Here is a 26808-nt window from a genome sequence, read left to right as displayed (position 1 = left end):
GAAAGCTTATAAAACCTTTTTTTTATATACCACAATCAACAATATGATCCATTAAACTTAACAGGGAAGAAAAAATTGTCAATACACTCTTGAGGGAAGCAAGTAGTTGATAGTTAAAACAGTTGAAATATCTGCACAAGTAAAGATAATAAATTAAAATTTCCAATAATGTCTTGGTACATAATCAATTGATGAATATCCAACAGGTCAAGGTAGATCCATTGGAAGACATATTTTCCTATTAATTTTTTAATTAAGATGGGGTTTAATAAAGGGTTGTTTGTGCTATCAGACATGTTTTATGAGTACAAACATCTAGATTTTTCTAAAACATTTTGTTGATGACTACCTTCTCTAAATATATTCTTAGAGCTATATCGTCAGATATTTTTGATGAATAATATAGAACTAATCCTCAATATCAACTAATTAAATGCTTATAGCTAAATTTACATTACCAATTCTATATAATGACTGCACTTACAAAATAAGAGCAATATCAAGAATCTTAATAAAAAGTGGCAAAGTCTATAAGAGTCAAGGTCATTATAGAGATTGCCCAGTCAATAAATATAATTTCTATGTAATTAATAGAATATATACAAGCATGACAAAAGAAAAAAAAAATAACATTCAAAATTTAGAAATAATATTTTTTAGCAAGATCCAACAACCAACTAAGCACTATATTCAAGAGACTCTAAAATTATACTGAAATGCCCTAAGCATGATGACTTTTTTGATAGGAGCTCTAGAACCTACTCAAGAAATACTTAGGATGATAATATTGCAGGAGTTCTTTTCCACCCTACCACAAAGTTGTTATGCTTCTCCAAAATCTTTAAGGACATGATAGATACCCAAAACTCTAAATAATCAAAACTAAGAGGAGTAATGAAATTGTGTAGTACAAGATAACATGATCAACCTTTTCTTAATTATTATTTTAGTATCATAGTCCCATCTTAAGCACTTATAAAACATAACATGGTTTATCCAAACCTGAAGTTACATAATATCCTACATGGACACCTGCATAAACATATATGGATATACATGAATCAATCACATCATTTTTGATTCTACCCTTTTATGATATTCCATATTGAGCACTCCTCTCATGGCAATGCAAAAGAAGCATCCATACAAAGGAAAATAATAATTTGATTAAAAGATTATTCTATGTATTCCTTCATTATACAAGACTAATCAAAAAAGCTTATTTTAAATTTTTTTTAGAAACTAATATAGTAGGAATATCCATAATGACAACACTCTACCTCTTACAAATATCTACTTCCAAATTACAACTAACAAAGTCATATTTGAAAATTGCCCAAAAGATATCTATTCTTAGAAGTTTATGCTGCTAGAATACAAAGAGGAAAAGTATAACAGTAAGAATCTAGCTTAATTACATTAATCTTCTATCCATCCATCCTTCATATTTCTTGAACATGAACATAACATTTTCAAGATCTTGTGCAAATGCAATTTAACGTCTTTAGGCTCCTAATCACATTACAACTATTCCATTAGTTGTAGGTATATATAATAAGAAATCCTTACACATAAGCACATTTTACTAAAGGAATTGAATGACATTGAAGTAGTAGAATAATATGTTAATGCTGGAATTTGAAAAATATAAAGATCAAATACGTACAAAATAGAGAGGTCTGCTTGTACCTCCTCAAAGTTAATAGATATTTGTATATAACACTTGGACATAAATAAAATTATATGTACCATATCTATATAAGAAATAAATAAAATTAATTTTTTTATTTCAATTTAGAAAAACAATAAAATCTTAAATAGATTAAAAAATTAAAAAATTTAAATTCACTCAAAAACATAGAAATTAAAATTCATTCATATTAAGGAAAATAATACATTTTCATATGAACACCATACATATTTCATTCTTTAGATTTCAAAATTTAAAAAATATCACAAATAAATATAACAAATGAGAAAGAAATATGATTAAAATGGAAATTACAGATATAGATTTTCTATTAAAAAATGATCTAACTCTAATTAATGTAATTATAAAAAGTTAGATAATAATAATAATAATTTAATTTTGACTAATGTTATTAAAAAAAGTATTCTAACAGATCAAATATCTTTAAGTTCTGATTTAGACAAGTTGATCCTCCACCTGTAATCTGAACTCGAGATCTATTTTAAAAATTTGTATCACTTTCAGGAATTGTTATCAAGATTGGTCATTTTTACAAATATATAAATTTATAAAATTAAAGAATTCAAGTTCAGAAATGCTCAATTTTATTCCATTTGGGGGTTCTTCACTGTGAAAACAAGGGAGATAATTTGATCTCATGCAATATTCGGTAGGACAGCATCCAGTAGGTACCTAGATAATTTGTAAAGAAGGGAGATGTATAATTTGACACAAGTGTTTGCCTTGAACTGCTTCGAAATGATTGGATTTTGGTGCACTCCTCATGGCCGCCTGCCAGAAAGCCGAGGACGCAATGCCATACTCGTCATACACATCATACTCGTTTTGCAGAAACCGAATTGCTTCCAAAACAGGGGACAACAATTGGTCAGAAATATCTTCGTGCTCAGATTCAGCAAGAGGAAGTGTTCCAAAGTCGGGCAGTATGAATTGGAGGTGATCGAGATCAAGTCTCCTCCTCCCCTCTTCATCTGCCCACACTGATGTGCTCACAATGCAATTCCCAACCCCCAAATCGTCCTTCTTGTAACAACGCTGCACGGAATAGGTGAAGAGTAGCCTCGCCCTGTTGTCAGGTGGCATCCAGGCAACTGTGCCGCTGGGCAAATGTGGCAGAGCTTCCTCAACACGCCTCTCTCTTTCCTCCCACGACCCTCCCACATCCACAAATATCATCTGCCCACCCTCCGAAGCAACCACCTCCATCCACTTCTTCTTCGCCGCTTCCCAACACCTGCTATTTGATGATGCTGATGATGTGACATCCCTCTGCTTTACCAACACCCACAGTTTTACCCCACCTGCCGGACTGGGCCATTCCCCGAGCTGCCCGTTCTCATCCACATGCACGAATTTTGACTCGCTGTGAAAAAATGCTCTACTCATCACATCTGCATGTGGGTATATTTCATCACGCAATCTCTGCAATGTAAGAAAGACGCTCAAATTAAGAACACGATGAGCATAACATCTGAAATAAATTCCTTAGTTAAGCACAAGACAAATTACCTGTCTTCCACACTCCACTATCGTTAAGGAGTAACGCTCCTTCACTTGCTCCCATCGCTCTTTCAACTTGGGGCTTTTGTGTATATCCACCACCATCAATCCCTTCATCTTGGCTAATGTATCAATTGTATTTTCCTCTAGTTGGGAACATTCTGAAGCCTTCACGGCAGTCAGTGAACTCAAACATTCGAAATCACCAGAGAGGCTCTGTAATGCACTGCATCCTTGCATGGTCACATATTCTAAATACTTCAGCTGACCAAAATTTTGAGGTAGATTCGTGAGCTTCTCACAGTCTTGCAACTCCAAATGTTTCAGGGAAGCAAGATTTCCAAAACTTTCGGGCAACAAAGATAGTTGTGTACATTTGACTAAATATAGTTCCAACAACTTATATAAACTACCAAAACTGTTTGGAAGGCTCCCCAAGCTGGAACAAGAGCTCACATACAAATGTTCTAAAGAAGACAAACTACCAAAACTGTCTGGAAGGCTCCCCAAGCTGGAACAAGAGCTCAAATACAAATGTCCCAGAGAAGACAAACTACCAAAACTGTCTGGAAGGCTCCCCAAGCTGGAACAAGAGCTCAAATCCAAATATCCTAAAGAAGACAAACTACCAAAACTGTCTGAAAGGCTCCCCAAGCTGGAACAAGAGCTCAAATACAAATCTCCCAAAGAAGACAAACTACCAAAACTGTCTGGAAGGCTCCCCAAGCTGGAACAAGAGCTCAAAGATAAATGTCCCAAAGAAGACAAACTACCAAAACTGTCTGGAAGGCTCCCCAAGCTGGAACAAGAGCTCAAATACAAATGTTCTAAAGAAGACAAACTACCAAAACTGTCTGGAAGGCTCCCCAAGCTGGAACAAGAGCTCAAATCCAAATGTTCTAAAGAAGACAAACTACCAAAACTGTCTGGAAGGCTCCCCAAGCTGGAACAAGAGCTCAAATCCAAATCTCCCAGAGAAGACAAACTACCAAAACTGTCTGGAAGGCTCCCCAAGCTGGAACAAGAGCTCAAATCCAAATGTCCCAGAGAAGACAAACTACCAAAACTGTCTGGAAGGCTCCCCAAGCTGGAACAAGATCTCAAAGACAAATGTCCCAGAGAAGACAAACTACCAAAACTGTCTGGAAGGCTCCCCAAGCTGGAACAAGAGCTCAAATACAAATATCCCAGAGAAGACAAACTACCAAAACTGTCTGGAAGGCTCCCCAAGCTGGAACAAGAGCTCAAATCCAAATGTTCTAAAGAAGACAAACTACCAAAACTGTTTGGAAGGCTTCCCAAGCTGGAACAAGAGCTCAAATACAAATGTCCCAGAGAAGACAAACTACCAAAACTGTTTGGAAGACTCCCCAAGCTGGAACAAGAGCTCAAATCCAAATGTCCTAGAGAAGACAAACTACCAAAACTGTCTGGAAGGCTCCCCAAGCTGGAACAAGATCTCAAAGACAAATGTCCCAAAGAAGACAAACTACCAAAACTGTTTGGAAGGCTTCCCAAGCTGGAACAAGAGCTCAAATACAAATGTCCCAGAGAAGACAAACTACCAAAACTGTTTGGAAGGCTCCCCAAGCTGGAACAAGAGCTCAAATCCAAATGTTTCAAAATAAATAGGTTACTAATGCTTTCAGGAAAGCTATTAAACCCACTACAGTATCGTAATGTTAGACAATTCAAAGACTGAACTTGGTAAAGTGTAGTGAAAAAATTAGTTAATCTAAAACCTTCTATATATACATATCTCAATGAAGACGGGATGGTGGCCGCAAACTGCAAAACAATTTCATTGTCTCGAGTTAGCAATGTCTTGAAAAAAATATCAAAATTAATTTGTTTTTCCAGAAATAATATTATAAATCAGATAGAAGTTGTAGATCTTGCCTCAGGGACGTCGGGATCTTCGGAGTCTATGTCGGGGACGTAGGAAGCTTTTTCATTTCTCAAAATGATTGCTGATAGTCTTGGATGTTTACTTACATCCATCCATGAGTAATTATTATGATTCTCCATTCTAAGCAGCCTTAGATTTTCAAAGGCTCCTCTACATTCTCCATTTATTATTCTTGTGTTTCCTGTCAAGCTCAAAACTTTTAAAGATCTCTTCATCATATTCAGATGATCAGCGTCCAGCTCGAATGATTCATTAAGAGCGATCCCCTTTATTTTCTTTATGCTCTGCAAAAATGTGTGCAACTCAAAAGTAAATCAAATGTAGAGCACTAATTGATCTTTAAAATATTTCCCATAACTGATTCTATAAAGTTATATGCCAAAATAAATACCTCTGGATCTTGGAGAGCATCAGTGAGAGATCGTAAGTCGGTGATTCTCTCCCCATCTCTCGACAACATTCTCCCTCGTGCTTTCACTATATCGTGAACATTCACCTCGCCATAATTTGTGACGTTTACAAGCGCAGCCCTTTCAAGCTCTTCAAACTCTGTTGCTCCAACACTAAAGACCACCCTCTGTCGCTCCCAATTAGAAAAGAAGAAGACAATGTCAAGAAATGCCTCTTTACAAGAGGCATCCAAGCGATTATAAACAAAGTCCACCATACGCTCACTTAATTCGCCTTCCCCTCCTTGTAGCAGCCATGACTTGAGATATTCCACTCTCTCTCTACAAGCTGCCACATTTTGTGCATGCTCACGTAATTTCGGCCCTGCCATTTTCAATACCAGTGGAATTCCCTGGCATATTTTGAGGAGGCCGTCGATATCTATGGTGGGATCAAAACATGCGTGGGCATTATCTAAGGCCAACTCACACAAGATTTCTTGTGCCTTGTCTTGTGGAAGACAAGATACTGGATAATGGCATCGTTCAACTCCTGGCTGTAACAACATACTGGTCTCATTCAGATTTCTTGTTGTAAGAAGAATCCTGCTCTGTGGTGGAAGTGACGCCAGGTCACTAATAGGCAGTAGCTTTTCCAGGTGCTTTTGCTCCAATGCGTTGTCAACAAAAATAAAGACAGGCTTAGAGGATTGCTCTTTAAAATATTTGGACAATTGTTCCCGACCTTCATTTAAATCCCTGAAGGCAATATTGTGTTTATAGAGGTCGTTTAAGATTTGTTGCTGTGCAACTTTCAGATCAGCCGCTGAACAGTTCTGCTCTAAATAGACCTTGCAATAATTGTAGTTCTGAAGGTCGAGTTTGCTGAAAACTGTTTCTGCTAAAGTAGTCTTTCCTATCCCACCATGACCATAAATAACCACTGCTTTAAATGATTGAACTTTCATATCGAGAAGTTCAATAACAGTATTAGTTGCTTCCTCGATACCCACTACAACAAACACAAACTAAATTTATCAGAAAATCTGTATAAAAAAAACAAAAAAAACTGTATAAATAAAAAATAAATCCGTTTAAATAAAAATGAATGAATAATTTTATTTATTTAGAAAACTGAAAAATAATATTTAAAAATATATGATAACTATGTTATTGATTTTTTATTCTTTTAGTTTCTTATAATGATGATAGCCGCATAAACAAAGGGCTATTAAATAAAACGGAAATGACTACCTGCGTGAGGAGATCTTCCTTGGGAGGGGGGCAACACAACTGGAATCCTGTTCAAAACTTCTTCACTCCTATTCAACACAGCAATTATGGAATCCATTGTCAGCTCTGTATACTCCTGCCCAAGTCGTGCTTGTAAACTCCGCAAATCATTAGCCGCAACCGGAGCACCGAAAAACCTATTTACCCATCAAAAGTAAATAAAGGTTTAGAATCATTCAAGACTCGAAATACGAAGACACGGTGACTAAAGAAAATTGACAATGCATGGCTATCAGTTACTTGGAAAGCGGATGAGACTGCATTTGCGATATGCAGAGGAGTGAGCCTTCTACTATGAATTGAAGAACCCTCTTCAGATTCTCTTGATTATCCAAGTGATCCTCCAATTGCTTGATGTATTTTGCAAGGTAACACATGTATTTGAGGAGTTGTATACATTCATCTCTGTTGGAAGAAACTTGCTCTATTCTTTCCAACACAAAACCCACAATTGACAGCGCTATTCCCACCCACCGAATCTGCGATGCTCCTTGCTTTGTCACATCAATCACAAATCCCCGTGTTTCACGATTAAGATTTGGAACAATGCTCTTCTGCACCCAAAAACATATTTCAAAAAAAAAATTGTAATTTCTCTGTACGTCAATACATTCAATTGTGTACATCAAGAAGCTTAACTATGATAAGGAAATGAATTTTCTGAATTAGAATAGCTTCATACCTTGCATATGTGTTCAGATCGCTTCAATATCTTCTCCAGTAAACCGCCGCTCGAATTGAGGGAAGCAGTCACCCTATTGGTCTTGGCAAGGCCGGCAATTGATTGAAGATTTCCTTGGTCAATGGCAGTTAAGAACTGCTCTATGTAGGAAATCAATTCATCAATGTGACTCATCTCTTCCACTACCGCCAATTTATCAAAAAAATCTTGATAATCTACTTGACCAACTGCAGAGCTTGAACAGCAGCAGGAAGTGTTGCCCATTTTAATCTCACAGAATTTATGAAACAGATGAATGTGCACAAAAGAGGAGATTCACGGTCTTTAATAGATGTATCTTCTCCAGCTGCAAAGGCAAAAGAAAAAGGGCAACGGCTATCCAGGATAGCCATTGCCAAAAAAAAGCAGGTGCGAAAGCATCTTTTGCAACTTGCCGGATAAATCGGAACAGTGTTCTGCACCAGTGGCCGTTTGTTCCCCGTCTTTTATGGGAAGAGAGCCATTAGAGTAAAATATCAGTATTTGGAGGTTCCTAAGCTTTTTCATTGTCAACACAAGAATGGCTTTCCTTGAATAACTAGACAAGGTAAGAAAAGAAAATTACACATGCACAGATTTGAAATGGATTCCTCGTTTCCCTCTCCTTGTCGTATCTTACTTCATTACCGTTGTCCTTTGGCTCTTAATTCATTCTCTTACTATTGACTAGGATCTAACCGTTCCAGTGGATTATTTGAATCATCAACCTTTTTAAATGTGTATTTTCGGGATCTTATTTCGAGATCAAATCTTTTCAACCTAGGATAAGGGAATGGTACAGAGTGATACAACCTAGGATAACATAAGAGTATCCAACCATTTTTGTGTCTGCTGCCAAATTAAAATATATTGTTAGGGTTATGATCAGTGTATGGACTCATACATTAATCATCCTGGTTCACTAAGATTTTATTTTATTGTGGGTTTGCAAATCAATGTTTTTCTTACAGTTATGAAATTGATATCTTATATACTAGCAAACTAACAATAGCATCTTAGTGTGCGATAGTGTAGAAATTTGTAAAAGGTAACATATTATTTTCTTAAAAGTTGTTTGTATATTAAATGTGAAAATAAAATAGTTTAGATAGGATAGACAAGTTGTGTATAGATCTGTGAGAGACACAACACACAATGAAAATGCTAACAAAGTCACAAAATGCATTGGAAACACTAACAATGAAAAAGATAAAAGTAGTTTGAAAATGTACTACCACTAGAAAAGTATCTTCTATCTTTTTAGCTACTTTTATGCATGCACAAATCACTTGGTTTAAAACCTCTATTAAACAATTTGATCTATCTTCACTCTCATGATATGTTGCTTGTATCTAAAAAAAAGTTACATATCCAAACATTGGAGAAAAATAAATTATAATTATTTTTATCTTAAGATTAATTACAAAATGTTCAAAATTTTTGTAGTAATTAAACTACTAATATCTATGATCTAAATAAACCTAAGGATAAATTAGAATCTAATGTAAATATATTATCTTTAAACCAATTTAATTAATATTACTTTATATGTGAAGAATAATTAATTGTAAACTCACTACATATTGGTAAAAGAAAAAAAATGAATTATTTTTTGTCGTGATCCACCATCCTGCACCAAAAATCAAAGAGAAATAATGAGAAATGCTCACATGTAAGAAGCCCTATTTAGGGTTACATGGGAATCAATATTTTATTGGTCATTAATTTCTACTATTATAAGAACTCATTTTATTTACAAGGTTCGGGTTTCAAAAGTTGGCTATGATCCAAAGAAAAATGGTCATTTATTTGGGAGAGTGAGAAGTATCGCATTTAAGTGTAGATAAATTAACATAGAAATATATGTTTATTTGAATTTAGATAAAATAATATATTTTAATATAAAGATAATTGTTATACTTTTTGTTTGGAATCTTTAATTACAATAACATAAGTAATGTTTAGGAAATATATGTAAAATACAATAAGAACTATACAAATAGAATAATATGTATATTTATTATAAAATATTAGATGTGTAATAAAATATAACTATTTGATTTATTTCATCATACGACTAACATTATTAAAATTTTAATGATAAAAATAGGGTCTCATTAGAAGTGTATTAACCCTAATGTGACTTTCTAACATTATTTTTACTAACATTCTTAAAATATTTAATCCAGAAACGTTTTAATTTTGTCCACAGGCTACCAACACATTGCATTTTTTTAAAAATTATTGAAAACATTCCCAAATTAAAAGTAGGGTGCCAAGGGTAATAGCTTGCCTTTATGCTCTCCTATAATGGTTTTTTCCTTTAATTTATAAATAGTTTCTCTTTTTGCCTCTATTGTTTGATGGGATATACATCAGGCCTATTATAAGAGTGTCATATAAGTATCATTTTCAATTTGAGTTTTTGATAATTTCGATTGAAGAATTAATCAAAGAATAAGTAAGTAGGCTCAGTGCTTTGGTAAATATCTCTAATGAAATTTCAATAGTATTTGTGTTTTAAAGTTCTAATTAGTCCTTATTTATTTTCATTTACATTTTTTTTTCATAATATAAAAATTGTTATTCAAAAGGAAGATTTGATTATAAGAAAAGATCTATTGTAGATAGAAAGGTCAAGGTTGATAAAAATAGAAGAAATACTATATTATATATAAAAATAAAAGGATATTACCAATAACTTAATCAAATCTATGTCTTTACGTTACTTTTTAACGGACTTTGCAATGCAAGTGGCACACTACACAGCTTTGCAACTCTGCTTTACTCATTAATGGTGGTAAATGGTTGTTACTATGTGAGAAAACCTGACCCCTCTTGCCTAGAAGGTCTGCCCAGACTTATGGTTGGTCATGTCAAATGGAAAAGGCTTGGATACCGAGGGTATCTTGGGTGGGGGGGAGTTGACATTTTCATCTTAGTTGGATCTGCTAGAGTATTTGGCATTTCTGCAGTCTTCTGGTCCCATGGCCCCTAAGTTAGATCCGAGCATGGTTGACCCTAAACTGAGTTGGAAAGGCGTGTTTCTGGGAAGAAAAAACTCTGGACCCACCCCTGAGGTTACCCCTACTATCTTACATGAGGACTCTAGCCCAAAGATATCTTTGCCAAATGTGGTTCTAGAAAATATTTCTAGAAGCTTTTGCTAAGCCTTGTAAGAAGATTTCATGGTTACAGACCTACAATAGAGATGGTTAGGAAATGGGCCTCTAACAGGTAGAAGCTTAGAGGATTGGTCACAGTTGATTCCATGGTGGGGGAAATGTATCTATTTAGGTTTACAAATGAAGAGGATAGAAACTAGGTTTTGGCAGGTTCTTGGAAGTTGGGGAAATACATGCTAGTCATAGCTAAATGGAAGCCTAGTTTCAACCCCAGTGTTGACTTGCCGAGAATGGCCCCAGTTTGGATTCATCTCCTGAGTTTGCCACTAGAGTTCTAGGAGGATAAGATCTTCCAATGGATCAGGGAGTCATTTAGGCACTTCATTAAGGTGGATGCCACATAAATGAACAAGGGATCAATCCCTGCTAGCACATCCACCATCATGGATCAATGTACACCATGTGCTCCATCTTGGTACCCGCAACGAAATTAGAGTATCCAACATCTCAAACATGAATGAAGCCACCTCCTATTATGCTATTGCCACTAGACATACATAGAAGCCATCCAAAGAGAAAACCACCCAAACTGTCGCATTAGAAGATCATAAAATCCTGCAGGTCAACTAAAATGAAAAGCACAAAAAACTTGATCCAAAGGTAATCACATGTATCTCTCGTTATCAAATATCCATAGCTGAAATAACACCCAGAGAAAGTGCCAAACCCATCCAACTATCCATATCTCCAAAGGCATACCAAGTGAATCTAAGATCATCAACATATCTGATCTGTAAACTGCAATCAAAAGTCTCAAGAGAAATACCTGCCACATATATACCAAAAAGCTCCCACTGTAAAAGATAATGTCAAATCTATAACCAATCCACTCACAACATCTCAAAGAAGTGAATCCATGTAGTGTTAAGGACATCCAAAACACCTAAACCAATAACCTACAAGAACAACTCTCATAAAAAATCTCCAATAGTCTCCCAATCTCTCCACAACCAACAAAGGAATGATATAAAGGAATAACCAAGTCATCTCTCACATGACATACATGAGCGCAAACCAATGATCACAATCTCTAACCAATCTCAAATTCAATGTAAGAAAAATCAAACATCCAGGAAGATAACCAAGACCAAAGAGAAACCATGCAAATCATAACCTATATCATGCCCTTCTACACACAACTCTCGATGTAAATTGTGCAAGTATGATCTCCTCCATAAAACCCCAACCAAGAAGCCTCAACAACACCCAAACCATACCATACAACTAATCATGGATGTAAGCCTCTCTCAAGAAGATTAAACTCATAAGCCATTCCTAATCCAAGGAATATGCCTAATATAAAACCATCTCCCAAACTCAACCAACATAATAACAACATATGCAAACGGAGATAACTGATGCTAAACCATCTATCATATGAACCCACCAGAACTAAATCATGTACCGTAGCTCAAGATCTGTATCCATGAAAGACAAGCATAAATTTAATGCACTTGAGAGAAATAATGGGCTATACCTCTCAAGTAGAAAACCACCGAGTAGACCAAGAGTGGGGAATGAGAATGCTCATCAAGATATCCAAGTCTCCAACCAAGACTCATCTAAGAACAATGTCCTCTCAAGTCCATATCAGGTGAATGCCCATCTGACTTCCTGTTGAAACCATCAACTATCCCAACAAATAATTCTCTAATCCAAGAGAAATCAGCATCACCACTGTCTCTAAGTATTCATGAGCACCTATAACCAATCAATCCATGCAAACTCCAAATGCAACATAGCAATATCATGACATATCTAACTTATGATCAATATACTCAATACCAAGAAACTAAACCAAGATCAATGTCAAAGTTCCAACCATGGCCTCAAGAACATAAACATGACAACATGCTCCTTATGAACATACTATAACATGTTAAAAAATTGTAATCATGTATCAAGAGTATATCATGAAATAAGAATGAAACCATCCTCACACCAAGGATAACATGTCAAATGAAAGCATAAACCACACCTTTACCAAAAACCTCATTAGTCCTCAAGATGCAACCATCTCCACACACCATGAAGAAAAACCATCTCCACATACCATGAAGAACCATCTCCACGCACCATGAAGAAAAACCATCTCCACATGCCATGAAGAACCATCTCCACACACCATGAAGATAACTAAGAACCCCATGAGTCCTCAAGATCTAACCATCTTCACACACCATGAAGATAACAAGTGCACCATGAAAATATCAAAGATGCTTTTGTAGCAACAAGATCTAAGACAAGTCTCCATCATCTACAAACACTCAATAAATATATCAATGCCAAAAAACTCCCACTCAACTATGGACCAAGTCACCTATGGCATCATGAAATCCATCTCCTACATGAAGATCCTCTAGGTCTACACTCACACAACCAAAGTGTCAGCACCAAATAAAACCAAGAAGATACAAATCAAACTAGGAACTAATTCTGCACTGTCACCTCATCACTATCACAAGCTCTCACTAAACTATGTATCCAAGCTATCCATGACATCATGATAAAAAAACCATCCTCTAAACATGAGAATCAACCAAGGCATAAAACCATCAAAGAATTCAAAGTGCACATCATGAGCTCCTCAAAAGAAACCAAATAACCATAATCTTCAACCAAGAAGATATACCACCATAACCAAATCAGGAATCTAAACTAATGAACATTAAGGATGTACATGTATATTCAGTCATGTCATGTCAAAATCCATGGCACCACGATCACGTCCAGGAACCAAGCATCTAACTCTCAATGTGTCCAACCTGTCAACATAAAATAGTCAACCACAATCCTCCTCCATGACTATACTTGGTAACAACATCTCATTCCTTCTACATGAAGAAAAATCAGCATATCATGTGACTTAGGGCATAGACAACCCAAATCTAAGCCACCAATATGAATATGTATCAATAATGAAAGATCAATGGGCAAAGACAACACATAACCAAGCTATAAATGTAACCTCTAAGTATAGACCACTTACAACACTGCACAACTTGTAGACCCAACAAGTCATCATACATATCCAAACCAAATACTGATAACCATATCATCATGAAACCAATCTCTAATATGAACTGTGTATACAATGACATCAAATCTTAAATCTCCAAGCATACAATGTCAAAAACTCACAATGCTACTCTAGTCAATATATACCATAAACTATTCAAATTAATATATCACCAAATAAAACATGCAAAACCTACACCAAATCTAAAGTAATGTGTAGATCTCTCCAAGAGCTTTTTGTTGACTGCTCGAAGTCCAAAATTTGACTCTATATGCCTAAGTTATGCCCTAATTTGTGCTCAAAATAAACAACATCTGACTTTCAGGCTCTTAAAACTTGACAAAATGTCAAAATCATAGAACCAAAACTAACTTTAAAGTTGTAGTGCTCTGAATTAGCTTTCCAATACCTATAAGAAATCTAAAATCTGATATCCTGAGAGAAAGTTATGGCCATTTTACTAAGACAGTCTTTTTACCATTTTCACTACGATATTTTTTTGTGACAAAAATTCTGATAGGATTGAATTTGATGGCCATCACGGGCTAAAACTAAAAAACTCTTTCATTTCCTCTGAACATGACCAAACTAGGGCATATTATATATCAAAATTCATAGAAACATCGACCCGGATCCAATGGTGAGGCTTATTTTTACCCAGGAGGTCATTTATGCAAGCTTCCCCCTAAAACCCTCATTTAAATGAAACATCCAAAAAATCTATATGTCCAACAACTTCACATGCCCAAAATCTGCCAACATCCCCTCATAACAACAAACCCAAAACCCTCAAATCTATAAAAAACAACTCATATATCTTTTCCTTTCTTTTATCCTCTCATGCATTCCCATGGATTCAATCTAGGGTTACAATAATAAAACCATAGCTCTGATACCACTTGTAAGGAAACTTTCAAGAAAGAATATAACCATTTCCACATAAACCATAATAGATCTTAAATAAATATAGAATTAAAATCCACATGCAAGAGAGTAGACAACATACCCACAAAAATTGTGACACAAGATATACACTAGGAAACTCTCATTGAGTGAAAAAAACCTAGCCTCCAAAAGCATCCATCACCATGAATTATTTAGCAAAAACACCATTGCAATATAACCATGGAAGCCTTCAAGGCCATAGCCACAACCAAGCAATCCATGTGAATAAGCATGAATCCACACATCCCATGCCATGCTTCCAACCTTCACAAATGCTCCCTTGGCTAACCTATCAAGCCTTGTCCCACTCAACTCTTGCTTTTTGCCTTTTTCTTCTCACACCAACAACTACCCTTGTGGCTATTTATATAGTAGCAAGTCCCACAAAACCATTAAGTGGTATTACATAAACCATGTGCTAAAATCATATGCTACCTAACCCATTGACCCCACATTTAATATTGGAAATTTAATTCTTTTCCCCACTATTAAATAATTACATGAAATATTATCACAATGTTACAATACAACTCATAAAGTATATCCCATCGAAATCTTTACATGTTGCATGTCCATCTTATCTCTTGGAGGAGAGAAAAGTCTAGAAAGAGACGAATGAGGCAGGATTACTCTAGATCGACAAGGCACATGTTTTGGGTGATCCCTTGGAGGCTATGGGGACTCGTATGGGGGCTATTGCAAAAAGGATGACCCAGAAGGCGGAGACACCGAAGTCTTTGATTGAAGAGGAAGAGGCGACTCTAGACCAACCCAAGGATGGTCAGGGGGCATGAGTGCAGTAGTAGGAAAAGATGAGATGAATGGCTCACCAACACTGGGAAATTTTATGATTAATATTCCATGTATTGAGCTTCAAATGAAAGAGTTGAGCTCATCATCCTCAACTCTGGGTACCTCTTATGGGACAGAGGGGGGTAGGCAAGAACCCAAACGAAAGGCACGAGGCCAATATAAGGTGTATGTGGACTCAGAAACAAGGATTGGTAGTCCCCTAATTACGAGGGTTACAGGGAGAAAGGCTACCTCTTGGGACATGGCTAATGGGTCACAGAGGACCTTGGGAGATACCCAAAGAGGTAAAAAATGAATTTAATCTCTTGGAAAATCAGAGGTTTTAATAGCACCAGGAAACAATTTTTTTTCAAATATATGATCAAAGATCATTAGCTGGATATAGTTCTCATTCAAGAGGTAAAGATGAGTAAATAGAACTTCAATAAAATGACCAGTTACCTATGGCCAAGGGAAAAATATTCTTATAGTGAAGCAATAGGGGCTTCTAGGGGGATTTCCACTATGTGGAACCCTAATAAACTTGAAGGAGTGGAGCTGTGTTGTCACCCTCATTTTGTAGTTGTTGCCCTCAATGAGGAATATCACAATTGGGTGTTGTTGAACATCTATGCTCTGAACACTAGAGACCTACAACTTCAGCTTTGGGATGAAGCTTCTAACTGTACGAAGAATTGGATGGATACCCATTTCATGTGTGTGGGATATTTTAACACCCCGCCAATACCCTTCAGAGAAAAAAGGTGGCCTAGATGATATCTTAGAGAGCATGCAAGATCTGGAGGGATTCTTAAGTGGACATGACCTTGAAGATATTGAGCTATAGGGAGTCTAATATACCTAGTCTAATCAAAAGATGAAAAGTAATCTTATTCAAGTAAGGCTTGATAGAGTGCTAATATAAATGGGATGGGATATTCTTCCTTACACCTCCCTCTAGGGATTATCGAGGTTGGTCTCTAACCATTCAATGGTTTTACTCATTTGGCATTCCAATAATCATTAGAGGAAGAAACCCTTATGATATGAAATCACGTGGAATTCACATCCTTAGTTCAACGACCAAATCAATCATTTGTGGAATAGCAAAATACAAGGATTGACTATGTATCACATAGCGATCTAAGGCTATGAATTATAAGAAGAGAAGTTGACAAGTGGAGTAAAAATTATTTTGGAGATATCTTTAAATAGAAGAAGGAAATTGAGTGCAGGATGGAAGAGTTACAAGGGAGGATGGCGAAAGGTGAACTTTCAATGGCTACCCACAAAGAACATGAATGGAGAAGAAAATGGAACATTATAGTTGGAAGGGAAGAAGATTTCTAGAAGCAAAGATCTAGAGTCCAATGGCTTCTGGAAGGAGATAGAAACATGACATTTTTCCATAGGTCAACTTCCAAGCATAAGAAGAGAAATACTATCTAGAAGCTATTCAACAATGAAAATGAAGAACTTTAGGAGGAGGAGGATCTGAAGAAATGGATGACAAGCTACTTTCTGGAGATTTAGAACCCTCCTAGTGTACAAGTTAGTCCCCACACTAAGTCTGACTTCCTGGAAGTTATGCACCCGATCATTGATAATGGCATGAACTAGGACTTGATTAGGAAGGTGAAAAAGGAGGAAGTTAAGAGTGCAATTTTTTCCATGGGTGCCTTCAAAGCCCCTGGACCTAATGGTTTTACCCTAGTATTCTTTCAAGAATTCTAGGAAACTATCAAGTATGATCTCGTCCATGTGCGGCGTGGGATTTCATCAGGATAGGTAGGATTCTTAGAGAATTCAATGAGATTTTTTTCTAGTTTTGATCCCTAAAATTAATGACCCTTCCAGCTTAGAAGAATTTAGACTGATGAGCCTCTGTAATACTATCTACAAGATTTTCTTAAAAGTGATGGTCAATAGAATGAAAACCATCTTAAACAAAATTATTATTCCAACTTAGAATAAATTTGTTCTTGGGAGACATCCTAGACATTGTCATCACTTTATATGAGATTCTACATTCCATGGAAAAATGTGGTAACCCTGCTATGGCATTGAAGTTCGACATCTCTAAGGCTCACAAAAAGGTAAGAAGAGATTTTCTTATTAGGATTCTTAAGAGACTCGAGTTTGGGGCACAATGCATCAACATGATTGGTGTGATTACTAATAGTGTCCAATTTTTGGTGATATTCAATGGCTCACTAGGACCTTTCTTCCCAGTGAAGAGGGGGGTTAGACAAGACGACTCACTGTCACCTTATCTCTTCATAATGGTTGCTGAGATTCTTGGTAGGAATATTTTTGATTTGGTGGTATGATGCAAAATCAAGGGGATTAATCTTGCTAAAACTCTTCCCCTCAAGATTCTCCAATAATTTCTTGATGATACATTTCTCTATGGAATATCCTCAATAAGAGAGGTGAAGATCTGGAAAAGGACTTTGAATGGATATGCTGAAGTGTTAGGACAATATATAAATTATCAAAAAAGTAAATTATATTTTTACAATACAGAGATGGTCATTCAAAAAATAATTACTAGGGAATGGAATGTCAAGTTGCCTCCATCCTTGAAACTTATTAGTTTCTCCACCTCATTGTCAAGGAAGTCATGACCCCCCAATTCTGGAATACATTGGTTGAGAGGATGTAGAGGAAGCTGGCAAGTTGGAAGGGAAAAGACAAGAAGGCAATGCTGGTAAGCCTCAATTACTCTCGGCTTCCTTGCAAGGTATCCTAGTTTACTTCTTATCTTTATTTAAGATATCTAGTGAATTTAGAGATATTATCAAGAAGATGCAATGTATTTTATTGTGGACAAGAATGAAGGAAAGAAGAAATTAAGCCTGGTTAGTTGGGATAAATTTTGTAAGCCAAAATACTAAGGAGGTCTGAATCTGAGAAGAATTGGATATCTCAATAAAGCCCTTATGATGAAGGTTGGATGAATGTTGGCCATAATTTCTCATTCAGACTCCATTTTTTGAAAAGCTAATTCTGAGCCCGTCATGATTATGTAGTTTATTTGGATTTTTGATGTTGTTTGGTGGCCTGTTTTGGTTATCAAATTTAGACACGCTTCCTAAGGTAATTTTTGGTACTGGTTGCCATGACTTTTGAGACATTCTAGCATAGATCCTGATGGAGTGATTTTTAAAACTTTTTTAGTGCTTTTTTTGACCTACATTTGGTTTTTTGGCCATAACTTGCTCATCCAAACTCCATTTTTCGATCCAAAAGAAGCACTGAAAATATGATTCTAAGCCTGTCATGATTGTGTATTTTATTTGGATTTTTGATACTATTTAGTGGCCTATTTTGTCTATCAAAATTAGACGTTATATTTAGCACTCTGAGAAACATATTTTGGGACATTCTATTTTCCAAATTCTACTCCAGGCACATCCCATTCAATTTTTTGCGTTTTTGCATTCTGATGGATATCTTGGTTGTTTCAGGTCTATGGATTGATTTTGTTTTTTTAGATGATTTTTCATGGGTTATACTATCTATTATATCAACCTTATGTCTTTTTTGATCTTTGTTGACATCCTTTTGTAGTATTTTTGCAAATGCATTAAGATATAGTGTCACTCTATTGCATTTAGGGATCTTGGACATCTTTGTGTTTTGTTGTACTCACACTACATTATAAAGTATCTTGAGGGGTTTTATGGTGGCCATATTTTTTAATCTTCCTTTGTCAAGTGGGTGTTCCTTCCATAGCATTAGTCTCATGATGTGTCGATGACACATGCCATTATAGGTGTTTGTACTTCTTTTGCACTATGGATGTTCTTGGTTCTTCTTTTTGCAGGAGATATTACATTCAGTTTTAGTGTTTATGTCTTACCTCTCAACATTATTGGAGGGTTATGTTGATTCTATTGCTTTGTTGGTTTGATGGAGTGAGCTATGTATTCAGTATTTGATCCTATGTACTAGGTAATTGTAGTGGTTGGATACCTATGTATTTTGGTCAGATGGATCATTTACCATATAGACATTCTTTGATTCCTATTTTTGGAGGCCATGAAGATAAATTCCATCTTTTATTCATCATCTTTTCAGACTTAGTCTTGTCTACTTGGTTATGTTCTATATAGTAGAGGTTCTTTAGATCAACACTTTGGCAGTGCTTGCAGCTTCCTGCTTCAATGATGTTCTTCATGATCATCCTTTTGTTCCTATCTTTTGGAACATTTTATTTTCATCTCTTTTTAGAGTAGGGTTTTTCCCCTTTGTTTTTCTCTATTTCTCCTCTTTATAGAGATTTGGTTGTGTTTGGGTACCTCATTAGGTCTTGTTGTCGGGACCCAATTTCCTTTTATCAGTAGTTTCTAGGTTTTTAGCTACTCCCTAAGTTTATCTTAAGGGGGAGGGGGTGTTACAGTAATAAATTATTTTCTTTTTAATTAAATCACATTGATTTAATTATTAAGTCACTTATTATCTCTATTTTACTTAAGCTAAATTTTAGGCATATAATAATTAATTCTTTTAGTAATTATTATTATGCAACCTACGATATTTTTCTGTCAGGGTTTTGATCTCCTTTTATAAGGATTGGTCTCTTTGTAATTCATTCATTCACTTTTGATAATAGCAATTTCTCTTTTTTCTCATCAAGAATGTCTCATCTGTGGATCTAGGAATTTTGGCCTCCATAGCTTTTTCTTCTCTCTTTTAGTGACAGGTATTTGCATGCAGGTGATTCTTGAGAGGTCTTGGTTGATCTTTCATCAACTTCAACAACTAAGCCCCAATTTAGCCTAGTAAATTACAAATTAAATAAACCCTTCATTAAATGCATGTTGAGCCACAAGTCGGCCTACAATAGATATTAAATACCAAATGCCTTAGAAGCCTTATAAAACTCATTAAATGCATATAGGTCAATTAAACAAAACCCAAATAGGTCCACATGAACTCCCATGATTGATCCATGTCATGATCTCAATCCTCATGCAATAAATGGACCAAGTTAGCCAAGAAAATCTATGATAGCTCCATCTTGCAAGACACATTGCCGAGTGTCAACAAGCGCAAACCAAACATTTTTAAGCTCCTACAAGCATTATCGAGTAACATAGTGCATGTTAAGCAACAATAATGGTGAGAAATAATATATGCTATGCTCCCTCAGTGATCGAGCACCTCGGCTAATATTACACCTAGTAATGATTGAGCACCACTCCTTTGGCAACCAAGTCTCCAATTCCAAAGCTGAAATCCCTCCAACATGCAGGATTTCCATCTACCCTAGGATGCTCCTGCATCAGGTTTGGTCTAGAAAATTTCTCAAATTAAGAAAACTTGTGCAATTTTTTTGCTATCTGACTAAAACCTTTCCTTTTGTTATTCCAAGTTAGAGAGTTATCTACAGAGGTAACTTCCATCAAGGCATTGGTACTTATCTAGTGGCTAAAATCTAGGGAGGTTTGAGGTAATTATGTCTATCCTTTTTTTTTCTTTTTTTTTTCTGAATTAATGGTTATAGCATTGAAATCTCCTCCTATAATATAGAAATGATTGAGAGCTTGTAGATGTTCCCCTATCTCCAAACATAACTTCCTCTTGTTGGAGGTAGAAGTAGGGCCATAGACTAATTTAAAAAGATTAGATTCTTATTAAGATCCTTAACTTGAGTAATTATCTAGTGTGTTTTTTTTGCATGAATGAGGGAAATACAAGTATTACGAGGGCTCCAGATGAAACTGTAACCCCCTAAAGCCCCTACTGTCAAACTCCCCTAGAGACTTCTAAAACCTAATTTCTTTATTGAAATTTGTTAATTCTTTTGAGATCATTTTAATTTCTTGAATATTAGTTACATCTAGTTTTTATATTAAGATAATAGTTTAGGATGTGCTTTTGTTTAGGAGCATTGAGACCCCTAACATTCCTTGTTAGGACTAACATTGTCCCTTGGGAAGGCTCTTCACCTTCCCTTCTTCAAAGAGATCAGTTAATATTTTTCCGTCCTTTAGCTTAGGTAGCCTGAGATCTTAGTTCATTCTGGGATTTCCTTTCTCCCTTTTAAGTTACATTGTCCAAGTTAGGGGAGAAGGCATGAGCATTTGATTGCTCAATGACTCTTGATTTGTCTAATTCTTCTAATTCAAGAAGATATGTATGAAGTTTATCCATTAAATAGCCTTTCCCTCTTAGGAAAAGCATTTGATTTATAAGAACCTTCATATGGTGATCCAAAACATCTTGGACAACATCCTTTGTGAAAGTGTTAATAAGATCCTTTGCCAATTTCTCATAGAGGGCCTCTTTCCAAGACCATCTTGGACAACATCCTCTGTGAAAGTGTTAATAAGATCCTCTATCAATTTCTCACAGAGGGCCTCTTTCTCTTCACTACTAAGCCTTTCCCTAGAGGAGCTTCTAGATGTGGAAGAGTTATCTTTAGGTGGTTGTCTAGGAGAGCAATCTAGTTGAGTATTTTGATTTTGATCCCTCACTGAAAATGACTAAGGAGGAATCTACATATAATTATCCATGGTATTATCAATAGGGTTCCTATCATAGATAAGATCCTCTATATATTTTCCATCATCCTTAGATGAGGGATTACATCCACCTTCTTTAGAAATATTCTACCTTCTAATAATAGAAAATACTTCACGTAAAGGGTTGAGAGTAATAGAAAATCCCCCATTATTTTCCTCATATGAGGGAGGATGAGAGGATGATCCTGTAGAATCTAATTTTGTTTTACCCCTAAATGTTTCTTTTAAATATGTGTAAATATAAATGCAAATTGAACTAATTGATTAATTAAGATGTAGAATGTAAATCTAGGTGTAAGATATAAGCAAAAAACCCAATTTAGATTTGTAATCAGGTTTCAATTAAAAATTGAAATGAATGATAGAAGACTCACCTTGAAATTTGTAGGGGAAAGTGACTTTTTATTTTGAAAATAATAGATCTGGACTTGTTATTGAAAATTTAACTACAAAATCCCCAAATGAAACAAAAAACCTAGAAAACCTTAGAATTCATTTTTTGTCGAAGTCTTTGGAATTGGTCAACTTGGAGGAAAAGTGTCCAGTTGTTATTCCACAAGGTCACCTATCTTCCTGGGGTAGTGTAACTAGGTTGACACAAGTTTCTTTGGAATCTTTGAGGAAGTTATTTCTAGATCCACAACCATGATAAATTTAGTAACTTGTTGTTGCACACAGTAAATTTAGATTTATATTTTTGGGTGGATGAGGGCTTTCCTTAGTCAATTCCTAGATTGAGGAATCATAATTAAATTGAAATATAAATATATGTAAAGGAAAGAAGATAAATATATAAATTTACCATATTTGTAGAAACCCTTGTCAATAAGGATTTTTCCTTATAGATGTTGAATTTAACATGCAGATAGTAGGATATCTCCATAATTGTAATAAATCTATCAAAACCACATCATGGAGCCCTAGATGTAAACGTCTATCAATGAAAAATATGATGAAGACCTCAATGTAGACCTCCTCCTTTGATGGACAATAATGCTAGATGTTGAAGAGGAAAAGATCACAAAGGATCCCTGAAACCTTGAAAGCCATGAATGCTTAAGGAAAAATTCCTTGCTTAAATGATTAAATGCCTTGAGCTTGCACTTAGATTGCTATCATGAATTTCTCTAATTGTTTAGTTGTGAAAATGGGGATCCCAATCCTTCTTTTATAGCAATTTTTTACTAGGAAAATAATACAAGATGATTGGGAACCAAAATTAAATAATTGAAAACATTGAGGCAGTTTGGGCCCTATGCTCCCAAATCCTTGGGGAAGAGGTCAACCTATTCCCGAGGAAGGGATTAGGGAGAGATCTAGAAGACATAGGGGGAGATTTAGATGGAATAAAAAAAGTGGAAAGGAATGGGAGAAACAGTACACTGAGCACACATTCATTCATGGTCTAAGAGATCACTATGGACAGGAACTAAAAGGTCTTAAATCATGGGTGCTTCCATTTTAAGATGATATAAGTCCTTTTTTGGACCCTTAGAGTCATTGTCAGTGGTTTTTATTGTTTGAATATAATGTTCTCTATGAGTTTTTAAAAATGTAAATCTTCAAAACCCACATGGGTTATGAAGACCATTTTGTTTTTTTTTTTTAATTCTTTTTCTTAGGCTTGGAAAAGTCTTAATTTTTCCAAGCCTACATGTGTTGAGTTTCAAATAATCCACACACAACCTTTGTAAAAATATGGATCTAATACTTTAGGAATTGCATAGATATGATACCATGCAGAAGTTGAGAAAACTAAATTCAAAAAACCCAAATGATCAACTACAGATAAATGCCATATTACAAGGAAGAGTGAAGCAAAAAGAAAGGAGTTATTCTAGAAAAGAAAGAGATATATTTTAGAGAGTAAAAATGGAAAGTTTTCTCAAGATACAAAATGCAAGACAGAGAAAATCCTTATAAAATGAGATCATGCAACCCTAAAGGAGAAAAGACATTTAATGATAAAAAAAATATTAAACGTCAAATATGCATAAAGGGAAATCTAACAAAGGAATAAAAGGTAAATAACCTTTTAATCTAACATCTACCCCCCCAAGATGAGAAACAATGCAACTATAAATAATGCATAAAAAGAAAAGGAAACTAGAAAGAAGAAAGACAATTTGGATCCTAGCAACATGGCATGATGAGGTACACAATCACAACCAAACATCTCTAAGGTGGTGAAATAAAGAAAAACTCATGGGAAAAATTTTTCTTCAAGAAAGATGAAGAAGCATAAAAAACTAGTGAAGGAGTGTAGAAGCCTCCAAACTAGAAAATGTCCTAGAAGATAGGAACAATATAGTGATCATGAAGACCACCACTGAAGCATGAAGAAGTTGTAAACATCGTAAAAAATAACTACTGATCGAAAGAACCTCCAATAAAATAAAACATGACTAGGTAGAGAATATTGTAATCTACATGAGTCCCTCGAATGGCACTACTTGAATTAGGAGGCAAGCAAAGGCAAACTAAACTCAAAGATATAGATGATATAGCACACCAAATCCTAAAGAGCTAATCAATTGAACATGGAAGGTTTTCTAGAAAATAGGACAAATTTTTTTTTTTTATATATGGTAAATAATATAACTAACCAAAATTCATAGGTAGGTTATGTGCAAGATATGGTCAACCAAACTATGGCCTTAAATGGTAGCAAAAAACCCACAAATTAGGGTTATATTAACTTGACACTTAATTGTAAAGTATTTATGGACTTTATAGAAAAAAGTTGTAAGAAGAGAATCTGTAGGAAATAAAATGTAGTTTCTAAAATACTAGGCCTTATCTAGAGAAATAATTATTTGATTGGTCAAAATTTGATTTTAATATAGTACTACAAAATTTTCATAGCAAAAATAAAAAGTAGGTGTATGTCTAACTACCTTAATCAAAATCAAATGGTAATATTTTTAAATATAATTATAGATATAAAAGGTAGACTCATGCCCACATGGGACACATATTTTTGGGTATTTTTATTCCAAATAAATAATTAAATATGAATTTTCTACTATAACTTTTTCAAAATAAAAAACTCCCCTATCTGACCACCTTAACTAATTGAAAACTTTACAATTTTTTTTTTCTTATACTAGGCAAAGCATAGAATGTGATGCAACTTTTGGATTTCAAAAATGTTATACCATTTGAAAGTTACTACTATTTTTCAATTAGTATGTTGATCGCTATTTACAGACATCTTCATTAGAAATTAACTAATAAACACTTATTGAACTCATAATTTGATAGTAATTATATTGATGGAATCTTGAGTGTTCTCAAAAAAACCTTTTTGTTTCATTGAATTTGGATGAAAAAAATATTGTTAGATGGTTAGTCAAAGTCTAAATGTCAGGGAAACATGGCTCAAACACAATTTTTGAGTTGATCAAAGAAGTTTGGTAAATACTATGCCTAATTGGGTACTTGATCTTGGATCAGGTACCCAAAATGTGGTGGCAAAACACAAAATTTTAAATTTTAGATAGTGGGAACCAATTGTACATTTCAAACCAAAAGGCTTACAAACATATTTAAATATGTTTTACACTTAAGATATAATGATATTTGAAGATTATTATTTTATTATTATATATTATATAATAAATTGTATTGTTATAATATTATATATGATATTAAATATGATTAGATAATATATTAGGATCATAGTACTATATACTATTATATACTATTCTATTTTATCTATAATATTATAAATATTATCTATATATTATTATTATATATAAAATATAAAATATATATTATTAAATATACTACTATAATATATATTTTAACATAGTATTAGAAATTATTACATACTATTATATAGTTTATTCAATTACAATATGTCCCAAGATGTCCTAGCAACCCTAGGGACATATGTTATGATGATATGGGTCAAAGGGGGTCATAGGTTACCTTCAACCCATATGATTGATTATAATATGTCCATAGTGGTCCTCAGACCCCTAGGGACACATATGGTGATGAAATGGGTCGAAGGAGGTCGTAGGTTAACCAACGACCCCATTCAACCCATATGATCGAATACAATATGTCTCTATGGGTCTTAGAACCCCTAGGGATACATGTCATGATGAAATGGGTCAAAGGGGGTCATAACTTAGCCTACCATCCCATTTGACCCATATGGTCAATACGATATGTTCCTAGGGGTCCTAGGACCCCTAGGGACACATGTTGTGATGAAATGGGTCAAAGGGGGTTGTAGGTTAGCCTACAACCCCAATCAACCCATATGATGGATTACCATATGTTCTTAGGGGTCCTAAAACCCCTAGGGACACATGTCATGATGAAATGTGTCAAAGGGGGTCATAGGTTAGCCTATGACCCCATTCGACCCATATGATCAATAACCATATGTCCATAGGACCCCTAGGGATACATGTCATGTTGAAATGGGTCCAAGGGGGTCGTAGGTTAGCCTATGAACTCCTTTAACCCTTAAGATGGATTACAGTATGTCCCTAGGGGTCCTAGGATCCCTTGGGACACATGTTGTGATGAAATGGGTTGAAGGGGGTTATAGGTTAGCCTACGACCCCATTCGACCCTTAAGATGGTTTATGATATGTCCCACCCCTCGGGACACATGTCGCAATGAAGGGGGTCGTAAGTTAGCCTACAACCACTACTGCGTTTGGACTTGTTCTACAATTGTGGGCCATCATAATTATGACATCTACCCATTGCCCTAGCGATAGAACCATGAACTGGTTCCCATCAGATGACTGTCAAACTTTTGCCATCACAAATTGTGATGGTGCGGAAAACCATTGTAATGGAAAATACTA

General features: G+C 35.2%; 1 protein-coding gene across 1 annotated transcript; it reads right to left on the bottom strand.

Moving 5' to 3' along the window:
- Positions 1–2278: 2278 nt before the first annotated feature.
- Positions 2279–6499, bottom strand: LOC149540477 (uncharacterized). The gene is made up of 4 exons (XM_089801577.1): positions 5512–6499; positions 5111–5404; positions 3221–4999; positions 2279–3133 (listed from the first exon to the last, which is right to left on the bottom strand). Exons 1-4 carry the CDS (start codon positions 6475–6477, stop codon positions 2384–2386), a joined length of 3789 nt encoding a protein of 1262 aa, XP_089657703.1. The 5' UTR covers positions 6478–6499; the 3' UTR covers positions 2279–2383.
- Positions 6500–26808: the final 20309 nt, after the last annotated feature.

The sequence above is a fragment of the Cupressus sempervirens genome, chromosome 9 (genome assembly GCF_028749045.1).
Source record: "Cupressus sempervirens isolate cs-2001-9-10 chromosome 9, ASM2874904v1, whole genome shotgun sequence".
In the NCBI taxonomy this organism is placed as follows: Eukaryota; Viridiplantae; Streptophyta; class Pinopsida; order Cupressales; family Cupressaceae; genus Cupressus; species Cupressus sempervirens.
Note: the sequence above shows the minus strand (reverse complement) of the source record. Positions and strands in the feature narration are given on the sequence as shown.